At 45.2% G+C, this 20,250-nt stretch overlaps 1 protein-coding gene across 1 annotated transcript; it reads right to left on the reverse strand.

The window, feature by feature from the left end:
• Positions 1-72: 72 nt before the first annotated feature.
• Positions 73-19,901, reverse strand: tomm70a (translocase of outer mitochondrial membrane 70 homolog A (S. cerevisiae)). The gene is made up of 12 exons (XM_035409677.1): positions 19,525-19,901; positions 12,121-12,294; positions 11,433-11,559; positions 10,838-10,947; positions 8,843-8,991; positions 8,075-8,282; positions 7,332-7,466; positions 6,754-6,861; positions 6,101-6,217; positions 4,939-5,036; positions 3,858-3,980; positions 73-3,473 (listed from the first exon to the last, which is right to left on the reverse strand). The coding sequence occupies exons 1-12, from the start codon at positions 19,771-19,773 to the stop codon at positions 3,320-3,322; spliced, it is 1,752 nt and encodes a 583-aa protein (XP_035265568.1). The 5' UTR covers positions 19,774-19,901; the 3' UTR covers positions 73-3,319.
• Between the last annotated feature and the right edge of the window lie 349 nt (positions 19,902-20,250).

The raw sequence follows: 20,250 nt of genomic DNA on the forward strand, positions 1-20,250 counted from the left end.
GGCATCAGTGAAGCACCTCACCTACATTCCCTACATGCATAAAATGACAAAGCCACCACGTAGATTTGCACACAGGTTTGACATACTTTTATTTTGTAAATTTACATGGTTGCAATCAATTTACAAAAAAGGAAAATCCAGAATTTCTCAGTGTAGTTGACAGAAAGTCAGTCTTTCATCCAAGATGAGAAGGTAGGCCTACATATGACTAGGAACCAGTGCATGCATTCTTCATCTGCAGATTGGACCATTATGTTCCAAACTAGAAAATAAATCCTCTCTGCAACTTCACAGCAGTCATCATGCTTTTCCACTGCGCACGGCAGTGGGTGTGTGTCTGCACGCCCATGAACACAGTGGCAGATGCTTAACTGACATGCATTTAATTAGAATTATAAGCACGAAATGGAAGACTAGAGAATGCATTTCAGAGCCACGAAAGAACAGATTTCCCTTTGCAAATGTAGAACAAATTCATTAATGTACTTTATTTCAGGTTCCAACATGTTATCTGTTGATACAATTCTGTAAAAAACATAGACAGGATGATATTATATATCTCCACTCCCCCTGGCTGATCAGGCAGATGCCCACACACATGATGCAGCCAAGAGTTTGCTGTGTGATAGTCACACAGACAATTTACACAACAATCACTGTACCAACAGCACAGGGCATATTCTGGCTTGATGGGTTTAGGATACCATATTTATAAATGTCGTTTGAGTTTTGACATCAAATTAGTGAAACAAAGAGAGTCATGCTGCTGTAGGAACTTGACATTTCTCTAAGTGACAGCAATCTCACACCTCTACCTTAAAAACTCAGCTGGAATCAACAGATACGGAAGTGTACTTTTAACATATATAATTTTTATAGTCCCTTTCACTGATCCAATGGGTATATTAGCAAAAATTTGGTATTCTATCAAGACTTTTGAAACTGCACAAAAACCCATATATATATATGCAAAGGAACCCTGTAACAAAATTAGAACAGGCTGGCAAAACGAATACACACCTAAATCAGTTTGCATCCCCATACCAAATGACAAAACCAGTTGCTCAAGTATTGCAAGCTGACATCCTGACTGCTACCTCTAAAGTCAATTCCCCACTAAAACTTAAGGCTTTTGCACTGAAGCACATTGAAAAGAAGCAAATGTCAGTTTTAAAACTGCAGTGATGGTTACATCACGGGCTACTGTACAATAAATGTAGAGCGGTCTTAAATGAAGTGTGTGATCAAATCAGCCCGGTCATTTGAGGAACTACAAACAGAACACCGGCAGCTCACAGAATGCTAATATCTTCTATCTGCCACTGTCCAGGGCATTTATTTCTGCCGTAAAAAATAGCATGGCTTCAGACGTTGTGTGATTCTTCAAACTAGTGACATTTAATTAAATAATGCAAAATTTAATTTGAGAGCGATTTGGTTAAGCATGACCAAGGGAGAACGGGGGCGAGAACAATGCGTAAGATGTGTGGGTGTGGGCATATTTTCAGGGCTTCCAAAAAAAAAAAAGAAAAGAAAAGAAAGAAAATAAAAGTTGAATGCATAGTTGTGTTTAAACCACCACTGGTAATTTGGCATAGAGAAAGCAGTTTTCCAAAATTATGAAATACGGGTGTTTAAAAAAAGGAAACCTCGCCAGACATTCCGCAAACAGTAAAGAAAAAGAAAACCATCAGTGGGAAAAAAACAGATTTATAGAATTAATTCAGGAAGGACATTTCACTGAAGCCCATCCATAACAGAACAGCTGGATGAGCAGAGAGCACTATTACAACACCAGAATTATATCAACATTCATTCAAAAATATGAATCCCGCACACGCTATACAAAATATAAAAAGAAAACAAATAACATTGTACGACCCAAATCCAGTGTCACCCCTTTAATCCCAGACATCTCCACACTCCAAAGCAGTACAAACACACTGGCACACTGAATTACACGCCTTTTCACTACAGTCTTACACAGCCTGCATCCTTGCATGAGGCATATCAAGACCAAGGGTGCGGGTGGCCTCACAGCACAGTTGAGATCACTTTCGACAGAAATAACGATGGCAATGAAACTGAACTGTGACCGCTTGCACTCTGCTGTGAGTGCAGTGGATCCATTAAGGACGTGGAAGGGAGGTTCAGGTTCATTGCCAGGGGAGGGCCCCCTTTGCCCCTGTGCACCTCAGTGCTCGGTGAATCCGTTTCGTGCACACCCTTCACGTGGCACGTCAGCGCTTTAAGATTGTCGGCTCATTTCCTCACTCATTCAGCCACTGAATTTGAAGAAAGAAAAAAAAAAAAAAAGCTTCCTTGCTGTGGCTCTAATCCAGGGCTGCCCAACCCTGTTCCTGGAGATCTACCATTCTATAGGTTCGCACCTCAACCCTACAAAAGCACACTTCATTCAACAGCTGGGGACCTCGTTGAGCTGCCAATTAGTAGGATCAGGTGTGCCAAATTAGGGTGGAAATGAAAACCCACAGGATGGTAGACCTCCAGGAACAGAGTTGGGCAGCCATGCTCTAATCTAATACCAAGATATTTGCCGATCATTAGTGTGGGTTTGTATTTTTTTTTTTTTTTACAATTTAAAGGAGCAACTACAATGCCTTCCCATGGGGAGCCTTCTAGATAAGTGGCACTAAATTTGTCTGTCTCATAAAGATATATAAAGTTGAGAGCAATGTCAGGTTTACAACCACAAGAGGCGTTTCATGCACACAAGCCAATATATGCCAGTGGAGCTTCAGATAAATTCTATTGCTGGTAAACCAGAAGATTTTGGACTGGTGTGATAGAGAAGAGTGCGTTGCTCTTGACTCACAACTCTAGAACGTGAGCTCCTTCGACAACAAATCACTCAGCCAATCACATTAGTTTGATATGGTTGTCATACTGTAGTGTGGCATTTCAACAGGAATCGTGGGACACCACCTGGAGGTTTAAAAGTCCTTGGTGGCAGAAGTGTGTTATGTAGACACATGCTTGTTTTGCTTCCACGTTACATTATGACCTTGAAGGACAGATTAATTTCCTTGTCAAACAGTCCAACACTTTACAGGAACACAAAAAAAAAGTCATTTTCACATTACAATTATGTAGAACATAATTCAATGATCGCAGAACTGTTTCTCTTTTATTGTTAGTCAACGTGTTACAAAATGAAATGGAACATGACTGAACATATGGAAAACCCAGGTTGAGCTGAGGGCGGGGCGGGGCGGGGCGGGGCAGGGCAGGGCTGGCCAGGCGGGGTAGAAGGGTGGCGCGACGCGAGGAGATGGCGGGGCGGGGGCGGTGCAGATAGTTACAGCGTCGGAGGCTTCAGTCCGTACTTCTTGGCCACCTCAGTCTGGGCGTAGGCTGCATCGCACAGCGAGTACAGGTGGGCCATCTCCATCTCAGACTTGGCCAGGTTTATGGCCTTGTTGAACATGTCAATGGCCTTGTCCAGGTTGCCTCTGTAAGGGTGGGGGAGGCATAGGAAGAGCAGCAGGCATTTGTTAGAGCTGCATGATCAGGTGGCAGTGTGGTATAGCAGGTAGGGAACCGGGTTTGCAACTCGTGGGTTGCATGTTCAATTCCCAGGTGGGACACTTGACTCGTTCTCCCTTTGAGCAAGGCGCTAAACCTGAATTACATCAGTAAAACATAAATGCATTGGTTTTTTTTTTTTTTTTTTTTGTTTTGTTTGTAAATGTCTGCTGAGAAAGAGTCAAGTGGCTTCAGTGAAATGTAAATACAAATAACACAGATGCAAAGAGGAAGGTGTGACGTATGCAGTATTGTCACAAGTGGTTGGTTTTCATACCTCTGGCCAGTACTGAAGGAGAACTAAGGCTCACCTTTGGACTTCAATGGTTCCCATAGTTTCGTAGGCGAAGTCGCACTTGTTGTCGATCTCTATGGCCTTGCTGATGAGCTCCAGACCCATGTCCAGATCCTGTTTCCACTGGAGCTGCAGGAGACTGGAGAGAGAGAGAGACACAGATGCACACACAGGCACACAGATACGCATGCACATGCACACATACAGGCACAGACACACATGCACACATACAAGCACACACACACACACACACGCAAACAGCCACACACGCACACAAACACACACAGTAGGATGCGGTTTTCAAATGTTCCGACACATAAATCCTCACTCAGTACAACGCAGTTTAAAAAGGTTCATCATTATCTATGCAGTTTGTTGAAAACTAATAAAAATTTTCAGAATTAATTTTCCTTAAACCCTTCAACACAATGTTGGTTTGGCACACTGCCACTTGCATTGCCTTTGAACTCATTTTTCACAAATGCATCATTTCAGTGATCAAGTCTCTCCACCCTACTGATTTCACCTGTCAGTTTCTCATTTAATCAAATAAAGGAATCATTCATCATTACAATTTACAACAAATGAAAATACTAATTGACCTGATTAATTAGAGATCCTAGGATGTGAACATGGTGCATTTATTCTTCACAACATGGTTTAACTAGCATAATGTTCCATAAGAGGGTAAACCAATGGGTGTCAAACTCCAGTCCTGAGTTTTCCATCAAATCAGCAGCCAATTCTGGTTTTGAAAAGAAGGTGAATGTTCTCTTCAGCCAACCAGTCACTAAAACGAATCACTTGTGTGCTGAAACACACCAAAAACCCGCAGAAACTGCTGCCTTCCAGGAATGGAGTTTCAACACCCCAGGGGTAAGACATCCCTTAGACATTTTAAAGAGTCCAATTAACACAAAACAGCCAACAGCTGTTACAATACAGGGGATGCAACTGGGACTGGAACAGTACAACAGCATACGCGGATGGGTTCCAGGATGGCGTTTAAGAAGACCCGTCTGTTACTTTGACACAACAGAAGTGAAGAAAGGGAGAGCGAAAGCGTGGAAAGGCAGTGGCGCCGGCGGCAAACTGACCCTTTGTGCACGTATGTGGTGGCGTTGTCTGGCTCCAGCTCGATGCACTTGTCGTACATCTCGTCAGCCTTCCCGAACTGCTGCTGGTCAGTCAGGGCCTGCCAGGCACACACCGCGAACAACGTCAGAAACGCACGGCAGAGCTACGCTAGCACAGGAGTAAAGTTAGCATTTATGCTCACAGTCACTACTGCGCTATAACAGAGATTTCGCTCGGGCGCGAAGGGGCTAATTCGATTGCTCAAATAAAGCCACGCTCCGTCAGAGCTGGAATCAAATGGAGCGCAGCTGCATTCCAGCGGCTGAATGGGTTTACAGAGCGTAGCATTTTATCTCTCAATGACCTGCCAATTTGACTCAATCTGGCAGTGAAACCCGAATGTAAGGATTGGTATGAGAGTAGGTATGTTCCCAGCATGCCGCAGTTCTAAACATTCAGTCGGTTCGCATCGTTCTGACAGCATCACTTTTTCCAAATTAAAAGCGCTGCTCGCAAAGTATCAGATAAAACTCCATATTCATAGAACAGACGCCAACAGGAGAGGGCGCCCCTATCTTTGTACTACAGCACGTGAATGTTAATAAACGGGGAGACTGTGGGGCACATTCTGCAGTGTGATCCCATCTGTATCTGTGAACCTTTCCTTTAAAAAACAGAATCACATTTTCAGTTACAAGTTTTATCTCAGAAAAATGTCACCATATGTTTCGCTCTCACTGCTCTTAGATTGCTTAATTGGTGATTGGCAGTGGGATGAGCTACACCTGTTCCAAATAGACTGCACCCGATAGACTCTAGTATATATACTACAGCCCTGTGATCCTTCTGGGGTCCTCTACACAGACAGGCCTGGAGGATCACCCCATCTGATTGCTACCTAGTCTTTATTACCATTGTACTAATTCATTCATTGTTGTACTGCTACGTGGTGATACGTGGATACTTGTATTTATCTTCAAGTGCATTGTGAAACTTGTCTATTAATTCTGGATTAAATCATTATTGTTGAATCTCTCGTTCGACTCCATTTTATGTTGTGGTTTGCCTGTGGCTAGCCGTAACAGTCAGGTTTATCAAACGGCTGAAGTCCCGTAGCGGCCCTGGCCTGGGTGCGGGTGCGGGTGCGGGTGCGGGCGGGGAGCCGCGAGAGGAAGCGCGTACCTGCGCGTAGAGCGCGTAGCCCTCGGCGCACTTGGGGAACCTCCTGATCACGTCTTCGAAGCCGTCCATGGCCGTCTGCACCTGGGAGGGGTTGCTCCCCGTGTACGCCTGGCGGTACTGAAACGCAGAGCAGCGACAGACCGTCAGCACGCGTTAAAAACGTGGTTATTACAAGTTTATAACTGCCCTCCTCTACTCTCTATCCCAGCATTACAACAGTTTATAACTGCCCTCCTCTACTCTCTACCCCAGCATTGGGGAAAAACTCAATTTCAAATCAGTCAATACAGCAAATGAATTGAAGTTTAATTCATGAATTAAAAAAATTATTTAACATGAATTGACCTCATTTCCCAAATTTACTGAATGGAAAGCGAACATGAATACTTAACCCGAGTTGTATATGTCAAACTGCAAAAATTCTACAAGTCCCTCTGCATAAGAGCAGCTGGTAAACAGAAGTAGTGTAATGTAATGAAATGGAATTGACCCCAATGCCTCTTTGTCCAGCTGGAAACCACTGACCAGTTCAAACAAGCCAGTGACCAACGGCTAACTGTCCTTCTTCCCGAAACCACTACCCATGAGGGCAGCTGAAACAGTGTCACGCAGAGATGGGGAAGAAGCAGTGGTGCCCCCTGGTGGTCACTCACCAGAGCGAAGCACTTCTGTGCCTGGGCCAGTGCAGAGTCGGGCCTCAGGCGGATGCACTCGTCAAAGTCCCCGACGGCCTCCTCCACCTGGTCCAGCAGGATCTTCAGCTAAAGGGACAACCCTCACGGTCACGCTTTCCACATGGCTGCCTGTCCATCCGCGTGCGTGTGTGTGTGTGTGTGCGTGCGTGTGCGTGTCTCTGTCTGTGTGCATCTGGATGTAAAATGCAGCCCTGTACGATAACTATGCCATGTATACCCATTACTGATTCTGCCAATAGTGGGAGATGTGTAAATTTTGTGACCTGAATAGTGTACTTCTTTTGTCTCAACGGGGCAAAAATGTATGTCTAGAACAAGCCGCGTTTGGGCCCTTGGCCACCATTTGAACAGATTCAGGCATAAATCGATTCTTGTTCTCCTCAAATGATGCTGTGAATGCAATTCAGAACAGTCCTCGCTGATGATTTATAATTTTTCGGACATTGGGACAGCAAACGAGCGAAGTGCCTACGGCTGTGAAGCGAGCGCGGGGGCCGACTGCTCCGCGCGGGCGGGCGGGTTGGGCGGGGCCGTACCTGGCCGCGGTGGTGGTAGACGTCGGCGTTCTGCGTGTCGATCTCGGCGGCCATGTTGAAGTCCTGCGTGGAGAGATGCGGCTGCTGCTGCTGCATGTACATGCTGCCGCGCTTAATCAGCGCGTTGGCGCGCAGCTGCGGAGGAAGGGCGCAGGGCGGTCAGACGCGCGCTCACTTCCTCTCATTCACAGCACTTCCCGTGCGTCTAGCATGCGGTCTTTAAAAGGATAGGTCACTTTCTGGCATTTGTTAATAATATTTAAGATTTAGTTTTATGTTCTTGACTAGTCCTGATGGCTTTCACTTGTGATAACAAATATCAGAGATATTTCTGGAAGTATATGATGATTTTCTAGATGTACAATGGCTGACATATGAGCATTGGTGGGTTTGTAGTCTAAAGCAAGATAATATACTTCAAGTAACTCCAAAGAAACCGGAATCTTAAACTCCTGGAGGGCTGCAACATCTGGTGGGTTTCATCTTCACCAATTAAGGGCTTCATTTAAATCACTGACTGGCCAAGTAGTCCAATACAACGCCTAAATCAGTCACTGACCGAAAGGGTTTGACAAAGAAACCAAAGGACCTGCAGGCACTGCAGCCCTTCAGGACAGGAGTTTAAGACCCCCAGCTGCAAAGAACAAACAGCACGGCAGCATTTTTTGTGTAAAAGTGGCCACAGGGAGAAAAGTACTAACTGAACAGAGATAACTGACAGGGCTGAGCAGCGGCCCGGTTACCTTGACGTTGGCGCTCTCCATGTTGATGACCTGGTCCAGGTCGGGCTGGGCGGCGGCGGCGTTCCCGATCAGCAGGTAGAAGGTGGCGCGCAGGAGGAGGGCCTCGGCCATGTGCTTCCCCCGGGACTCCACCTCCTTGGTGCACTCGCTGATGATCTTGTCGTAGTTCTCCTCCTCCATGTACTGCTTGGCCTTCAGGTAGCCAGAGCTGGGGAATGGGGAGGGGAGAGATGACCATGGGGAATACTTTCACTCAGACACGCTGCCATGCGCGAGGGCTCTCCTGCTCCACTCGCCTGGTTCTGTAGGGCGCTCCTGTGCTCCTGAGAAGGAGACTGGTGGGCAGAGCTGGGAAGAGCAGTCTGCAGTTGAGTGTTGTGCCCTATTTAACTCTCTTTCTCCCATTCAAGTGTGCAGTGTTTGCTTGCTTGCCCTCTCTCTCTCTCTCGGCATGTTGGTTTACTTAAAAGTTCTTGCGTGCTACATTTGCGGTGATACTTTTCACTCATCCCTGCACATGAATACACAACAGAGCCTACAGACTTCCACAGCTCGTGTTTTTCCCTTCAGTTTGAACGTTTTCGTTAAACTAAATATGTCCCCCCTGGTTTCCCTGTGTGGTCTGCCTCTGGCCATGGCCTTGTGAGCCGTGTTGTGACGCACGTCTGCACTTTGTGTCACCCATCATCCTTTGCGGTGCGAAGCCTTCTACGGGGCTTCGTGAAACAAGAGCAGAGAAAGCGCTGGAAAGAGCGGCGAGCGGCTGACCTCTCTGTGACCTCCGCCGCCTCCCCCTCTTTGTCTTTGTCCTCGTCATTCTTCTCCCCCTTCTGCAGGGGCTGGGAGATGATGTCATCGGTGAAGGAGCTGAAGTAAGACTTTATGAACTGCGGGGAGGGCATCAGAGGCTCACGGTTCTGCAGAGAAAGAAGGGAGAAGGAAAGAGAGAGAGAAGAAAAAGGGAGAGGGGAAAAGGGGGGATTGACAAGAAAAGGGCAGAGGGAGACCAAAAAAAAAAGTTAAAAACAGGGCAAGCATAGAGAGAAGGAAGAGGGAGAGGGGAAGGGGGAGTGAGAGAAATATAAAGGGGGAGGGACAGAAAGTGTGTATGTGAGGGGGCAGGAGGTGGGAGATGAGAGGAGGTGAGAACCATTCACTTCTTAAGGACATCACTAGCAACAACTATACAAGGACAAAATTTTACTGTGAACAAAACAGACCGCAGCAAATTTCAAAGTCAATAAAAGAGTGCCTGACAGAGAAATTACAGTACGGATGAGTAACAAAGCAGATATGGAAATAATTGCAGACATCCCTATTAGGTTTTTAACAGCATAAGCCACCCACACAGAAAGCTTCGAAGCAGGATAAACAGGACTAACATAGTTTACACTAATGGGTTAAAATATGGCCCTGGCCCTTCAGATCCGCATTCAGATCTGCATTTTTTGCTCAGCACTTTCGACAAGTGTCGCTTGACAAGAGAGACGCATTTTCAAAAAAGCGTTGCTCGTTGGTCAGGAGCTCGGCATTTCGTTACCATGGAGGCAGAACCCTCCCCACGGGCCTTACGGTGCATGTCCACTGCAGCGTCGAACGCAGCGCGATTCGACGCCTCCCATTCGTTTCCTATGGGACAACCGTCAATCGCACCCGCAATGCATTCTGGTAGCGGCGCGGTGAAGCGACGGGTAGCAGCGCGACGAAAAAGCTGAGCGGAGCTCAACTTTATGCAAATGAATCCGTCGAGCGCGTTCCATTGAGCCAATCAGGTGAAGGCTGCGCTGTTGCTTCTTCAGCCGGCTAGCCAAAATCTTGTTCGTTAAAAAAAAGTTCCGCGCATTTTGAGGATGGAGGAAAAACCGATAATTTCTGTTGCTGCGTTCCCGGTGTTCTACGAGGTAGAGAGCAGCTATTACTAGCTTCTGGTTGCGGTCCATGGTGGGTTTGTGATATATTGTGATGTTATCTGGATTTAAAATCGGCGGCGAAATATCCGGTTTGACATACGATAGATAGCTAGCTTGTTAACTTGGCACTAACTTCACTAGCCCTAACCCAAAAACTAAAAAAAAAAAAAAAAAAAGTCAGTTATACTTGGAGAGTAATGTTAATTTTATTCTGGTTATTCCACTCCTTTGCAAGCTTATTAGACAGAGTATATTGTGATGCTCCTGTATTTACACACGTTGCATTAACAGGAACACATTTTCAGCAGGACTTCGTAACACCCACCAGCGCCCGCCACATGTTTTTTTTTTGACACGCCCCCAAGCAGCCAGGCGACGCGAAGCGACGCGTCGACGCGCGATGTCTGACGCCGCAGTGGACGCGCACCGTGAGCCGAAGTGTGAAAGCCACACGTCGCCCAGCATCCTAAATCAGGGCTGCTCGACCCCAGGTCCTGCAGGCTGCAGGTATTCGCTTAAACCACGCGCGACACCGCCGGATTTCGCGAATGAACTTCTTTACCCCGAAGAGGTAAAGTAACCACAGAAATCTGGCCGTCTGCTGCAAGGCTGAAGGGAACGCACGCAGCTGCTGCAACCCGCAGGACCCGGGGTTGAGTGCCGCTGCCTTAATATTTGTCGAGCGACGCTTTTTCAAAGTCCTGTGCTATAAAGCATAAATGGGCCTTTTGTGTTTTGCGCCTTGCTGGCCCACTGGGAGCACAGAGCCGGTGCCCCCTCGCCCTCGCCCCCACCCCCACAGTCTCAGAGCGGGGCTCCACCACCGCTGGCCACGACACGGCGCGCTCCTCACCTTGTACTTCTCTTTGGCTTTCTCCTTCCCCAGCTGCTTCAGCACCTTGTCGGCCAGCAGCATGCTCTGCTGGTTCTGGAAGGCCTCCAGGATGCACACCGCTGTGACGTCTGGAGAGGGGGAAAGAGACGGAGGTGAATACGTGAATGCGTATGTGTGCGCGCGTGCGTGTGTGCATGTGTGTGTGTGTGTGCGTGCGTGCATGTGTGTGTGTGTGTGCGTGCGTGCATGTGTGTGTGTGTGTGGGCACGTGCCTCTGTGTGTGTGTGTGTGTGTGTGCGTGGGCTCGCATGCCTGAGAGCGAGAAAGTGCCAGTGTGCAGCTGCATCCCTCTCTTACATCCTCGTCACTTCCAGCAGACCAAACCAGAACAGAACCCAGCTGGAGTGCTACTGTTCTATCCTACATAAAGTGAGCTGCTTGGATAAATGTCAAGCTGCATGAATCAAATAAAAGGGGATACCCAAGCTATGCATATTACCCTGAGTAAGGCTGCTTTAACCCAGAGGTATTTAACATTTTAAAACACGAGTGTGGTAACAACGCTCTCGATATGATGGTGAAAATATAAACTTCATCCGTTCTGGACCCCCACCTTCTAGGCATTCCTTCTTCTTGTCCAGCCTCTCCTGCGCTTTGGCCCGGCGGAACAGGGCCTTGACGTATCGCGGGTTCAACTCCACCGCCCGAGTGCAGTCCTCCACCACCTCCGCCCACTTCATCTGCAACACGCCGCGCAATCAGCGCACAATCAGCGAGCGCTCGTACACTCAGACGCGCATGTACGCGCACGCGAGAGCACACACAGCCAGGAGGTACACACGCACGCACTGTCAGGCACACAGACAGACACAGACACAGACACAAACACAAACACAGACAGACACAGAGACAGAGACACATACACATGCGCACACACACACAGCTGGGAGGTGCACACGCGCGCACTGTCAGGCACACACACACACATAGACACATCTACACACACACATACAGCTGGGAGAACTGTAATCCCTTAACACTAGTTATTTACACTGCCTGACCAGTTGCTAGCAAGCCCTGCTCATTGACACAGCCAGGGTTTTTAGCCTACCTAAAATTCAAGGTCTCAAGACTGTGCTGTAGGCTACACCTGAGCAGATACAAACCTTTTCGCATGGTGACCACCATAAGCTCTCCCACCCCCTCAAATGTAGAAAATAAAGCATTGCCAAGTAGACTTTGAAGGGACCGTAAACAGATCATGGCGGCCCGTGTTTCGGAGGGGGGGGTACTGGTCCTACCTGCTGCTCGTAGGCGGCGGCCCGGTTCTGGTAGAAGGTGGACAGGTCTCCCTTCTGCTCTTTGGGGCAGAGGCTGATGGCCTCCGTGTAGCACTGGATGGCCTGCTCGTACTTGCTGGCCTTGAAGTACTTGTTGCCCTTGTTCTTAGCACCCTGGGCCCGGTCCAGTGGGCTCTGTAGAAGGGGGGGGGGGGGGGGGAAGCAGCAGGCGGTCAATGCTAACGCTAACGCAGCCAAAAGAGAGTGGGGACGTCACACCCAAAACGCTGCTGGACAGCATTGAAATTAACTGCCAAAAATACATATTCAACTGTTTAATATGGGGGTCATAAAGAAGCTTGAAAAAGAATATTCACTGTTCACAGCTAAATTTCTTGCATAAACTGAGGAGTCCCCAAGAGAAGGAATAACAGTCAACAACATCATTAAAGAGGTATGACCACCACAAAATGGTGGATGATTCGTGCAAGAGATTAAACTTTACAATCACAATAACACTTATCTCTTCCTGGAAATCAAATTTTGCATGTCTTAGTCATGGTGTGATGCAATTTTTATATCATCCAAAAGATTCATGCAAGCAATAGGCTTAAACATTCTTCCTGTACTAACAGCATTGCTTTTGATCCCTGAATATGAACCACAAGCTCCTGTGAAGAGAGGCCAAACAGCAAACTGGTTGTAAGAGCATTTAGGGGAAAAAAGGTGGAAAATGTTACAATAATTAAAAATAAAACTGGTATTTCAGCCATTTGTTTTTATATTGCTGTTATTATGTAATAGGGGCAGATGCATTGCATGGCTTAACTAAGGCTTCTTCTGTACATTAAAAGATTTCTTCATTTATTAAGCATGCCAGTTCAGAGAGCAGGCCACAGAAGTCCATCAGGGAGAATTATGCTCACGAACACAAAACCGTGCTAGGATCCACAGCAGAGTGCTTTTTATGCTGACACAAAAGTGTGATTTTTCCCTATGACGTCACAGATTACTGCCAGACGCATCAAGCACTCATGCCAGAACCCCAGTTTACCATTCTGACGACAGGAAACAAAGCACTCAGTTACATTTCCAACCATCACCAGCTTGCATACTTTAACACCAAGACTTTCACCGTATCCAACGAGAGCAGGAGGAAGCACACGCACAGCCCAAACTCCCCGCGGCTGAGCAAGTCTGACGCCTTCAGAACAAATTACAAGAGAAAACGGCATCGATCGCCAGAGCCAGGCTACCCGTCATCCGTGACGACCAGCCCATAATGTTCCCACTGTGTCTCTCAGCTCATACTGAACACGAGACTCAGAATAACTCAGATTCCCAGGTAATGACCTGAACTGGACTGCACCTGAGCTGGACTGCAAACAACTCCATTTTGCAGTGCTGCAGACGGAAATAAGCGCTCATTGGTTTAGAAAATCTAATTCCAGTAATATCTTGAAAGAAATGCCACCACTCCAAATTAGCACTCCTCCCATGAACAGAAATTTCAGTTAAACACGTGTTTATTAATGCAACATGCTGTGGGAGCTTTAAAACATCTAACCAATGTGTTATGTGCCATTTCATCTTGATGGAGGCTAGTGAGCTGACCATGTCCAAGTAAGCCAAAATACGCCAATATGACCCTTTTTAAAAAATCCCTTCCATGGATGGATTTACAAGTTTTTGAAAAAAAGAGTACCTTGGTGATATTTTTCAAAATTAACCATTTGAGCAGACCCATTCCAAAGAGCAGCGTCGACACCCCTGTCATACTGCCACACCCACTCCAGCAGTGCTCCTGTCTGCCTCGTCCTCATGTACTGGAAATTCTTTCAATAATTTGCTTTGAAGCAACAGACCAACAAAAAAGTTTTGAATGTAGCTTTCATTATTTACCAATTATTAAAAACAAAGCGTAAACCAGTGAGCGCAATTTCATTATTGAAAATCTTGTGTGCCGACTCATCCTTTAAAATCAAATCTGAATGTTCTTCCTAGGCTTTCTACAGTTGTATCACAGAAATCAGCTTTAAACAGCATACACTGTGGAACGGTAAGTAAGAACAAGGTATCAGAGCACACTGATCCATCAGCACACTACGACCATAAAAGGGAAGAGAACAAGGCATTTAACAGCTCAGAGGGAACCACATAATGCGTCGTGAAGATCTAGTTAAGTTAGTAAATGACACTTTTCTGTAAGTTTCCCCTACAAGATACAGGTGTGTTTTCCATTCAAAGCATGCCATCAATAGAAATGTTAACAGCAAACTACTTTGGACAAAATCAAAAAACAATGACCTATAATGTCAGAAAACAGCAGCATCTTATAGTAAATGAAAGCCCTGAACACTAACATTAGCAAACACGCTACAGTGATTTGAATTCAATGATTTCAATTATTCAATGATGGCTGTTCGTGTGCTTCCGGTAGCTAATTTTGCCCATGTCATGTTAATGCAAGTCAAAAACTGCTTTTCAGAGAACCCTGTTTCCTCTACTTTCTCATCAGTTTTCTTCCCATTATATTATTAATTTGCATAGCAGGCTATTAACCGGAATAGCACGACATCCCTTTCCATTTCTTATTTACAAATTGCCAACCACATTGTTGGGTATTTACAGGTATCCTGCTACACACCTGGATAACTGAGCAGCTTCTCAGCTGCTAGGCTTCTGGCTCTAGGCTTCAACAACAGTGTCATGCCTCGGAACTGAACCTGCAGCCCCTGGGTTATAAACTCAGCAAGACACGCGCACACGTGACAAACACGGCCATATGCAAAATCAGTCACTGACACATCCATGCCAGCCTCCTGAGGAGGGTTTCTGATCTGTCAAACAAGTGTGCGGGGGTTTTCTTTATTATGATGAGAATTCTTTGGTCATCAACTGTAGAGGGCCTCCTTGGCCTCCCAGGCTCTATGCGATTAGCAAGCTCAATATTGCTCTCTTTCTTCTGAATGATGTTCCAAACTGTTGATTTTGGTAAGCCCAAGGTTAGGCCTATGTCTGACTTAAAGAAATACTCAGCCTCATAATGGCTTCTTTGACTTTCTTTGGCACAGCTATGCTCCTCATGTAACAGATTCCAAAGGCTATCGAAAGCCCACGATCAAGACTCCACACTGAAAGCTCTCACACCTGATCTAAGGGAGAAATTCAACACACCTGACTAATCAGAAACATATGTGAAGTCATTTGAAAATGGGGGGGGGCTATATAATCACACGTTGTAATTTCTACACGGTGAAACCAAAACATATTTTTAAAAACTCCCATTTAATAAAAAGCCGAGAATCTGCACTTTTACCACATGTGAATTGTTTGATTACAAGTTAAAATTGCGGAGCACAGAGAAAATATGTTTTTGTCACAAAGATTATGGAGGGCACTATATGTGGCACAGGAAAGTAAAGGCAGGTGAAATCCTGGTGTCTTCTTGAAACAATGATGCCAATGAACAATGGTTATAATATTTTAATCTTCTATCGTTCCATCTAGAAAAATGTTCTATCGTTTTGAGTTAGAAGTTGCAACAGCTTGTTTGTACAGAAATGTCATTTTTGTCTAATCAGACACAGGCACCTGAACTGTAAAGCCTTTTTTGTCTAAAACACAGTTGTGATATTTTGGTGACAAAATATTGATAGAAATGAACATCACTAAAAATTTTAAGTAGAGAGACATTAATATCACAAGAACATTGAGACTCCCTTCTTCACACCCATAGATAAAACTAAAAATGATGGAGCAGCTCATGCCCTATTTTATCTAAAACATTAGCTGGATGGTAGTTTTAAGCAGTGTGATGACAGCAAAGACGAATTATTAGACCCAACATGCTTCATCCATACACTGTAATAGGTTTCATCACTTTATCCTATAGCTGCTTTAAGCAACAACTTGTGCTCACAAACAAACATGGAAAGAGGGAGATCACAAAACGTAACCGCCTTCTCTCTATTTTCACAGGTTTTTGTATTATTCAGGTTTATACCTGCAAAATAAACCGTAATTTTGCCAAGAATTTTAGACCTTGACTGTTATTAGGGGCCAATTTAGGATAGCTCAATACTATCAATTTGGGATGACCCTACGTGCGACCACAAGCGCTGGACCAATGATAGGGAAGCACCAAAGACCCTTTTCATGGCAGGGAAAACCCTGCATGCAGGAGACATTTATTAAAGAGGTGAATCCCATCCCCTCAAACTAAATCCCATTGTTGCTCCGAGACAGTTTGTCCGCCGTGAAAGCCCAAGTCGGCTGTTGAGGCTGATCCAGAGATCAGCGCACAGGGCACTATGGATTAGGCAACAACGTGACGGTAAGCCCTGGTGACGGGTGTCCGTCTGCATGTTCCCGTCCATGTGGAAGAGTAAGCCTCTCTACCACACAACACATCTATGTACAGGAAGCCACAGCTGGAAGCTCTTTACAAACTGACATAACCGCTCCTTCAATGAGGCTGTGAGCCTGCTGACACACTGCCAGACTGAGAGTAACCAAGAGATATATATCGGGCGGACGATAAAATCGGCTGATGCGGGGCTTCCACAGATGCATCTGTATCGGGGAAAACACGCCAATAAAGCACCGATAAAGTACACATGGACATGACTTATTTTGAATGATAGGCACACACAGAGGGTGCTGCTAACTGACTTCACTAATATGAGGTATCAGAGGGTCCATTTCACAGAATTCTATGGTCCACCTGATATCACACTGAAAACATACTGTGATTTAGAGACCTCTATCCCCTCAGTGTTAAAAAAAATGTAGTGAAGCACAAGCAACGGGCAAAGTATGAATTAGGCTTTAAGCGAGTCACAAGCAGCCTACCAGAGGCTAAGTTAGCATGCCCATGGCAGGAGCAGCCAGAGGTTCACAGGCAGATGCCCACTCATTCGCTGGTTTATTTTTTTTTTAAACCACAAATTAGTTGGCAGGCTACTGTTGGACCTCCACTCATTTGCTCTTATTTGTAGCCAACAATAAATGCACTTTTAAACACAGAAACAGTGAAAATTATTTATGTTCCCAGCAAGAGAGTTTCTAGCACAACAGGGAACACCCATGAGGACCTCTGACAGGTATAGAGAAGCAATGCTGCTAGTTTTATGTGTCACAAACTAACTGATAATATTGATGGTCAATGTTCAATGTAAAATGAAGATAATGTTAATAATATAATATTTTATTTGTATTATTTATTAGCTGCGACCGCAGCTCTATAGCTCTCTGTCTGTCGGTTGGTCGGTTGGTCCACAAAAGTGTCTCACCCCGTAGTGGCCACAGTTGTCGCACCAGGAGGCTGAAATCTGGCATGGATGTTGGTCATGACCGAAGGTAGAGCTGAGTAACTATCAGGCCGATTGACCAAGAGGGGGCGTGGCGATAGGCGTGGCCCATCACAAAAAGGCACATAACTCCCGAATGGATTCACAGATTTGCACAAGATTTTGTGGAAAGGTTGGTCACGAGCCAAAGAAGAGGTCACGTGCTTGTGTGAGAGTGTGTGCATGGATGCATGCGTGTGTGCGGTCCCAGCTATTGCGGATTTGTGCTTGTTATTTTAATATTCTTAATAATAAAAAAGAACATTTTCAAAAAAATACACATTTAAAATGCATAATAATTTGATACATTTCATTTCAGCCATAAAAACGTTGCACATTACCAGATTCAGTGCCGTTGAGTCTCAATGTTAATCACTGCACCACAGTGCACAGAATATTCTGTCAAGGTCACAGAGTCAAAGTGCAAGCACCAGCCAGAAATATGACTCAGCATTTACTACTACTCCCAAAACCACTCTGAAGAGTTATTTTTCGGGATGCAGTTCTAGGGCCATTATAATAACCAACAGTTGTCTGGCCATACTGTCCAATGCCTCCTTCGTTACATTCTAACAAAGATGCAAACTAACATACACATCTATGGAAGTAGAGGAATACAGATTTAGTCCTTACTAATAAAAAATGTAACAAATTTTATTTGTATGACAATATGTTTTACATTCTTACAGCACTTCATTATTAAGCATATTAGAGAACAAAGTCTCTGTACAGCCCTGCCTGTGGGTTTGGTTGGTAAAAATTTAAAAAAAATTTTTTTTAAACAAGCCGTTCAGATTACTATAATTCCGCTACTTTTGAGCATGACATTTTTACATTTCTCTGGTCTACCCATTTTGCTTCATAAAATCAAGAATAATCGTAGTTTGTAGGCCCGAAACATGAAAATTAATTTTAAGCTAGTATCGGTCTATATAGATAGGACCCCGATATTACCGCGCCTTCCAAGTTCGTCTCCACCAATGAAAAAATCCCATTTGTAAGCAGCCGATTTAAGTAGTGTTTTAGTGGTGGCACGATTTTTGCCAAGGGGGTCAGACATCAATGGGTGAGACCGGTTTTCTTCTTACAACTAACATTCTCGGCAATGAACTTTGGTCCTACTGGCAAAACAGCAACTAAATGAACAGCAAGTAATAAATTACACATTATCCAGAGTTCGATTGAGTGCACAACACATGGGATTATAGAAAACATTAAATATGTAGCTCGCTAAATTTGATTTTGTGAGTTTTGCAACAGCTAGCATCATAATTATGAATTCACGAATTGTGCGGGGCGTACACAAGGTTGTACTTTCACTCATCTCGCACGTTATTTTGCAACTTACCTTGGCAATTAACTACTTAGCTGTATTACAATAACGAGTTAACACACTGACTTTTTTGAATCGTTATTTCGCAGTTGTGGAATGGAATTCATTCGTAGCTAGTTGATTGAGGGCATGTCACATTATTGAGTTAGCTACACAACAGATTAGCCTAAAGTACAAAGGTGGTAACCTATAACGTCACGAATTTAGGGAAACGTTGGAATACTGCATATTTAGTTTTTTTTCCAAGACACATGTCCTGCGAGTCCGCACGTTATCTTGCATTAGCAGGCTAACATTAGCTAATTAAGCACAAGACTGTCAAAATCTAGACAGCCCTGCAGCTTGCTAGCTCCACCTAGCCATCTAAGATGGCTAACCAACCTACGCTTACTAGCGCCAATGTTAAGTTGCTAGTCTAAACCAATGACAAAACAGCTGGTAAACAGGTTCATCTTTAGCCGGCTAACGCTACATGCATGACATGCTGCCTGCTAGCCAACGATGGATTGCTGTGTTCCAGCAGTAGCAATAGGCATGTCCTTGAATGTATAAATTGGCGAGCATGGATGATTAGACTACAGGTAGGTAGCTAGCTAGCTCACGGGCTAGCAAGCTGGCTATCCATCTCCATTCCTGCTTAACAGGCTAGACAGCCTTGGTAAACGAACATTGGCATTAGTTAGCGAAATTGCGTAATTAAAAATTAAAAATTGTTAAAAAGGTTACTTCAGGATGTCTCACCATGTCCTGCTCTCTGGCAGCTCGGTTAGCCGCGCCGTCTTGCTGTGTTTGGCCCTGGACGGGACTGGCGCTGCCTTCTGGCGTTTTCCTCTCTCCATCGCGCTTGCTTTGCTTCTCTTTCGTTCGGCTGCGGTTCCACAGATATATGGCTCCGACCCCCAATACAATAGGAGTCCCCACCAGTAGCGCAAGCTGCCAACGGGGAAGACCGCTGCCTGACTGCGGCTCGACAGGCTTTGAGGCCGCCATCGTCTACCATGCAACAAGCAGAGGACGTACACCAGCGAGTTCACCGCCGACACAAAAAACGGCGAGGTCAGGGAATAAGCTAGCTATCATGGGATACTGGCGACGACAGCACAACTGCAACCGGGGCAATGCAGGAACTTCCTGATGATGTTTTCGTGTAAAAAAATTAATTACATTACGACCCACTCACCCGCGGTTTTAGTTCGTTTTCACAAATTACAGATTTAGTATTTTGTTATTAGAACTTTTCTAATTAGCGATTTATTGCAGCAAAATGTTGGTTATATAGTACCAGCTGCTCGTCTTGGGCTGATATTTTGGCAGCTATTCAATTTTACTGCCTTTTCACAAGCATGTTAGTTTGATTGCTGTAGAGTTAATTTCATGTAAGTTTATCATAATTTGAATTTTGAAAAAGTAATTGTCTGGTCACGAGTTAGGTAAGTTAACTAACGTTACCTCAAGCAGAATGAAATG

The sequence above is a fragment of the Anguilla anguilla genome, chromosome 3, assembly GCF_013347855.1.
Source record: "Anguilla anguilla isolate fAngAng1 chromosome 3, fAngAng1.pri, whole genome shotgun sequence".
NCBI lineage: Eukaryota > Metazoa > Chordata > Actinopteri > Anguilliformes > Anguillidae > Anguilla > Anguilla anguilla.